At 39.3% G+C, this 6,874-nt stretch overlaps 1 protein-coding gene across 1 annotated transcript; it reads left to right on the top strand.

Moving 5' to 3' along the window:
- The first annotated feature begins 2,414 nt into the window (after nucleotides 1–2,414).
- lto1 (LTO1 maturation factor of ABCE1) lies at nucleotides 2,415–6,480 on the top strand. Its single transcript, XM_029462395.1, has 5 exons — nucleotides 2,415–2,611; nucleotides 3,557–3,662; nucleotides 3,986–4,056; nucleotides 5,265–5,382; nucleotides 5,990–6,480. The coding sequence occupies exons 1-5, from the start codon at nucleotides 2,553–2,555 to the stop codon at nucleotides 6,059–6,061; spliced, it is 426 nt and encodes a 141-aa protein (XP_029318255.1). The 5' UTR covers nucleotides 2,415–2,552; the 3' UTR covers nucleotides 6,062–6,480.
- Nucleotides 6,481–6,874: the final 394 nt, after the last annotated feature.

A 6,874-nucleotide genomic window follows, 5' to 3' on the forward strand; every position in this document is an offset into this window, starting at 1 on the left:
TGGCTCCAGACGGGGGCCCCGGGCTTCCTCAGTGCAGGGTCTCTTTTTCATGAGGTCGTTTTGAAGCCCTAACTAGCTAAATAAAAAAAATATATGATGACAGTTAAATGGAGCCTGTTTTTTGAGGTATTAACAGTGATTGGAGACCAAAATTAGTCATGTGTCTTTTGTTCAGATTTCCGATGATCCTTTGTTTCAAGCCATTCCTCATTTCCTGCAACCAGACGTCACCTTTCGCACCTAGGTGTGAAAACTCAGCTGATAAAACCAAATCTCAGAGATGGTTTGCCCTCTCTTTTTTCTCTCCGATCGAGCTGAAACTTCACAAAAGCACGACTCCACAAGACAGCACACTACTTTCCTTCATCTCAAAGGATTTGCCAGCTAAGCTAACAGCTGAGAGCTAAGTAGCCTTTCCATTCATGAACTGAACCTTCACCGGGCATACTATATTATTTAGTATACATTAACTTTACACGGTTAAGTAAGCATAGAACTGCTATACTGTTGTAAATGTATATACAGGTGTTGATCTGGTTTTTATTCACTGAGCTGTATTGTGTAATGTGTTGTATTGAGCTAATGGGCAACCAGAGGTTGTTTCACCAGGTGATGTGTTAGTATTGTAAACACAGACAAAGTCCCATGCACAATAACCATCTTCTTAACACAGCACCATTATGATACATGTTACCATCTCACAATAATTTGTGAATTTGCCTTAGCGACACACACAGCTAAGGACTCAAAGCTCCCACTGCTTATGTCCCCTTTGTTCTACACACGTTTGTGCACGCGTAGGCAGAGCACAGGACTGTGCACACATTATCTTCGGAACGCCACCGACAGACGCACACACCCACACACTCTCTTTCTCTTCCACACACACACAGACACACACACACACACACACACACACACACATACAAACATTTGTGTACATTTTCCCTTTTCATCGCTTATTATTATCTTATTAATAAATGCTTTTTGGAATACACATGTTGGTTTATTTAATGTTGTACAAGAGTGAGTACTGCCACCCTCTACTCTCAAAGAATTCTGAAATCCTTCAACCTTTACCAGCTCTTGATATGGTCATTTTGTTTATAGTTATTGATTTAATTATTAATCAGATTAACCTAATTCATTGTCTAGTATATTTTATTAGACTACATTAAATATCATTTGCTATCATTTTCCTCTGCTTCAGAGCTTCTGATGAGGAAGTGTTTCTCCTAGAGGTGACTTAGTGTAAATTAAGTCATATTAATTAATATAATTAATAATTATATTAAATACAATAATTAATAGTTATTTTAATAATTATTAATTCCATCTCATTGCCATTTCAATCTATTTTTGAACTAATGCACCTGCTTCAATGTAATGCCAGTTATTATCAACCTCTATTTATGATATTATAAATATTAATAGTTTTATTAATATTAATTATCATCAATATTTGTTGATAACCAGACTTGTTCATACCAGAACCCCAACATAATGGTGACCCTGGCATGAGGCATAGCAGTGTTCTAACACATCTAACACTTTAGATGCTAGTAAAAGCAGCCATGCAGCCTGCCAAGCTAAAGCGACACCTGATTGCAGAATACCTGGAATATGAGGAACAAAGAAAATCTTTTTCAATCAAAAGAGTGAGGAATAGGCATGCACCTGCCATAAACACAGATGGTGAAACAACTTTAGAGAAATCATAAAAGGCTTCTTACTTGGTGACCTTAAAGTTGAAGTACTTACGGAAAGCCATCTTTAGACTGGTACATTTAAATGTCTGGATTTATGGGGACTATGCCAGTCTTGCTACTGTTTATTTTCTGAAAAGTTTTAAGATAAATTATAAATGCTGTCAAGTTGAATCCAATTGCAATTTGAATAAAATGAGCGTATGTTTAAAAGTATATAAGTGGTATTAACATGATTCAAATTTAAATGTGTTTATCATTATGAAATAGGTCTGAAGTATTGAGATATAAAAGTTGTAGAATACTAATTGTTCGATTTGAGCGTTACGATTATGAGGGCTCCCTGGCTCCAAAAAGGTTGAGAACCCCAGTTTTAAATGATTATGCAACACTTAGAACATCAAAGTGCTATTCTTCCGCTTGCTCGTTCTTCTGTGTTCTTTTTATGTATCTATGTTATTTTCTAATGTTTATTTGAGTTAATGTGATATTATTATTATTATTATCATTATTATTATTATTATTATTATTATTATTATTATTATTATTATTATTATTATTATTATTATTATTATTATTATTATTATTATTATTATTATTATTTTCCATGACTGACGGGAAGGTACACTCGCCTGTATGAGTGTACGCAGAAACAGTGACTGTTCGCCTCCAGAGCCCCAGGGGGCAGCACTGCTCTGGTGAGGGAGGATGCAGCGCCGGCTGCCTGCCGGAAAACACCCGTAGAGGAACCGTTTAGCAGCCTACAGAATAAAACTTCTGACGCATAGGGTTGTCAACTCTGTGTGAAAACAGTTTTCACAGAATAAGCCTGTCAATTAAGTGGAGATGGCTGACGAGTCTGGAAATTACGATATATTTGACAATATTTTTTTGGCGGATGAAAGGTGAGTTTTCTGAGTTTTGCTTACCGTCGCACGTGTCTAACGTTACCTGGCCACTCCGAGTTAGAATGTTGATGATTTGACGTGAGTTTTTTTGGTTCTTCGATGCTGGTGTAAAACCTGGAACAGTTCCCTGACGGGATGACCCGAAATTATCTATGAACTCAGGGCTCGCTTTCTATCATTTATCATGGAAGAGTTGGTTATAATTCGGATTTTAGATGAGAACAAGCATTTTGTAAAATGTCTATAATCTGCTGGTGTAATTGCCACAATTACATTTTCATAATGAAGAGTGAGTGAGTGAGCTATACATATTGTAAATGGACTGCATTTATATAACATTAGCGCTGACTACTCAAAGCGCTTTACAACACAATGCCAACATCACACACATGATTGACCCAATCACATACAAATACAATAAAAATAAATTCTGAGATTCTGCGAGAAAAAAGACAGTCAACTCAAGCATTTAATTTACCATTAAAACATTAACATTTGTCAGACTGCATTTCTGTTGCGGTTTTCTAGTCTACTAACCTCTCAAAAGTGATTTACAAAACAGCCAACATTCACCTGTTCACACACATTCATGTACTGGAGGCTGTCATGCGGCGCTGCCTCTTGGGATGAGACTAATCTAGAGTTTTATTGGGAATCGGGATAATAACTCTCAATAAATTAATCGGTGTGAATTGCCATTATCAGGATGATCGTGAATATCCTCATCCCAGAGAAGTAAAACATCTAGCCTGTGTATTTTACATTTTAAATGTTTTACAGCAATTATCACGTAAGAAGGAACAAACTCGAACCATATTGATATTGTTTTAATGTATTTATGCAGGGGGGCCCTCTGATTTAAATTGTATATTTATTGTTGAATTTGTTTATTATTACTAAAAGGGATGTTCTCTGTGATGTTCTAAAACAATTTGTTTTCAGGTTCCGGGGGGAGGGCTACCAGGAGGGATTTGAGAGAGGGAGCCGCCGAGGGCTGCAGGATGGCCGCAGACACGGAGCCTCTCATGGGGCCAAGCTGTCCACTGAGGTGAGCCGGCTCACTGGATGTGACTGATGTACTGTTCTGTAGCTTAGTGCCTTAACATTTGCCTTTTATCCATCACACCAGACAGTAGATGTGTCTGTGTACTTGCAGAACATGGCAGACATGATTTAGCGGACATCCTTCTGTATGAATAAGTTAGAACTTGAATAAGAAGTGTTCACTATGACCATCCTATGTCTGTAACCATTAGGTAAACGCATGGTCAGTTAAACCGTGCTAGCAGCCTGTTTCAGAATAAGTTGAGTTGCTTTAAATCCATTCAGCCTATCTGGCTTGTTTACAGTCTCTTGTCCTCTAACCTACAGATTTCCTTTTATTATGGGTTTGCCATCACATGGAAATGTCTCCTCCAACATAATACAGATGTCAAATCAAGGTACGGTCTCCTCAAACAAGATCATTATCAAATTTTCACTTCAGCACTTCTTGTACATATTATAACCTGCACACATGATGCAACTGATTCAAACCAAACCTCTCTTCTGCTTCAGTTTACTAACTAAAAGCAATAGTTAATAACCAGACCCCTGTCACAGCACTGTTCTTCAAACTGACCTTAACTAATCCAGGCTAACATGTTATAATCGGGCTAAAATTATTGTTAATTCTCATCCAGTAGAGTAGACACGAGTGGAGTTGAAACCATGATTAGCTCTTGTATGATTGGCTGAGTGCTGATCATATGATTGCATTTACATGAAGTAGGAGTGTTGGGAACCTTCCCAACATGCACTGGGGCAACAGATTCATGGACATGTCATTTAATGTGTGTTCTTGCATTATTGTTAGTGGTGTTATTTTGTTGTACATTGTGCACCGCAATGTTTCCAGGTTCTACAAAAGATTTTATGCGACAGCCGAGGCCACAGGCTTTACGTCCCTTCTCGTGAGCGTCATATCTCAGGAACACTTGAGGGAATTTAGCACAAACGTCCCCATGGATTTAAGGACAAACTGATCAGAAAGGTCACATAACATATTTTTGTCCACAACTCAAGAATTCATATGCAAATTATAACAATGTCACATTACAGATCATTTATCAGACGCTCTTATCCAGAGGGACTTACAGTGAACTAACTACAGGGACAGTCTCTCTGGAGCAACTTAGGGAGAATTTTGGACAGACGCAGATGTAATCTGCAAATTGACTGTTTGGCAGAGGCATACAACCGCCAGACGATAATCCTAGTTTACATGATTAATTATTATGAGTACAAGTAATGCCACAGAGTTGTGTTGTAATTCAGTTACAATTCATAAATGCAACAAACTAATGAAACCGGTATGTAGTTAATGTATATGCATAATGACGAGAGGATTAATAAGCCTGTGCTTTTGCAGGTTTGGGTGTATGGCCTGTTTTACAGATACATTTTAATCCAACTCTAAATCCAGACTTCTGTCAAATCATCAACAATCCCATCAAGCAAACTCAGTGATCCATGTACGAAGATCAGGAGTTTTCTGCATCATATGTCCATCTTGCAGCTGGAGCCTGCACTAACAATGGGCAGTGTTCCCTTATGAGAAACATTTACTGATCGTGGAAGTGACTTGGTTTTGTCTGTATGTTTGTGTCAGAAAGCGTATGAAAGCTCTGGCGGCTCTCCTGGGTTTGATCCAGAACTCCCCTCATGATGATCCGCAGTCTGCAAAGCTACAAGAGCACATGGAGAAACTTCGTGCCAAGTTTAGACAGGTACTCCATTTACTTGACATCGGTAATAGTGAAGAATGTCCAAATCCAATCTGCAGGATCAGCCTAGCCTGGTGCCTGTGAAAGCTAAGACGCACTTTTATGAGTGAATGACACAAATGGTAGCGAGCAGTTTACATCAGCAGACCGCATGTCGGATCCAACGCCAATCTTTCGATTAGTGGACTACCCACTCTACCTCCTTATATTTTATATGCTGCTAGTTTTCCCACATATAGGTGGGCCGCACAACTATATTTGGCGACCCATTTCAGCATTTAAAAAAAACAACATTTGTGTCATTCCGAGAGCACCTCGCCGTCCGATTGATTAACTAGGGGTGGCAGGACGCCGTGGGGGATTAAGTGCGTGTGTGTGTGTGCGCGCGACATTACGTAGATCACTCTGATATCCTACACTCAGTCCAGTACCTCAATGCATCCTGCACAGACTGAGTGTAGTTGTTGTTAACGTGCTGCTTTCACTGCACATCCTGTGTAGACATTGTTGGTCTCAGTGTGAATGTCTTGCTACTAACTTTGCTGACTGCAAGTGACATGTAACTCTTGAGCATTAGCAGGTAGCTAACCTCTGTGTGATTTTTGTCCAGGTCTGCTCTATGCTAAGTGTCCCGACTGACTTTAATGATTACGTCAAAACGTCTGAAGGAACTTCTTTCTGATCCCTCGTGACGAGGAAGAGGTGCTGAGCCGACCTCTGGTCCTGGGCAGAGGATGGGGAGGTAGAGCTGCTATCAGCCCACAGCTCTGGGATTGGTCTGCAGTGGATTCTCTGCGGGGTTTGTAGTGTGACTCAGCGGTCTCTTATCGTAGTCTTTGCCCTGACATTCTGCCAGGAAGAAAAGTCCACGGTCCTCATTAAAGTGACATCTGAGGAGATGACTGAGATGATGTCACTCTTTTCTGTTTAACATGCAGAGTAGGGGTCCAGATACTGAGATCAGGAAAGAGGGAATATGTTTCTTCTTCGACTGAGTGGATTAATTGCAGTGATGTTTAAGCAACTGAATTGAAAATCAAGAATGTATAATAAACTTAACAGAAAATGGCAAAAGTCACCAAAATAAAAATCTTAACACAATTTGCTCATTGGTTTCTGAAGTGTGTTCTTTGTGAGGTTTCTCTATTAGCAACTCATGCTACTTATTAGCAATGGTGGAAAGTAATTAAGTACATTTTCTTTTTTTTTTCCCACAAAACATTTGATCTTTGAAAATGTGATGAACAAATTAAACATGCAACGGGGTACAACTCAGTGTCCAGTGTGTTTGGTCCACAAAGCTGTACGTCTCCCTTCATGGAGGTCTAAGCTGCTGTTTGTACAGCAATTCAACAGCATCACAATCGTACAGTTCAATCAACAGCTCAACAGAGTTTATATTCATTATTCACAGTGCATGAAGCATGGCATGGACAGCTTTCAGTTGTGATCAAATACAGCACAAGATGAGACTGTTCGGTAGGGCAGCAGGATG

This window comes from Cottoperca gobio, chromosome 3 (assembly GCF_900634415.1).
Source record: "Cottoperca gobio chromosome 3, fCotGob3.1, whole genome shotgun sequence".
In the NCBI taxonomy this organism is placed as follows: Eukaryota; Metazoa; Chordata; class Actinopteri; order Perciformes; family Bovichtidae; genus Cottoperca; species Cottoperca gobio.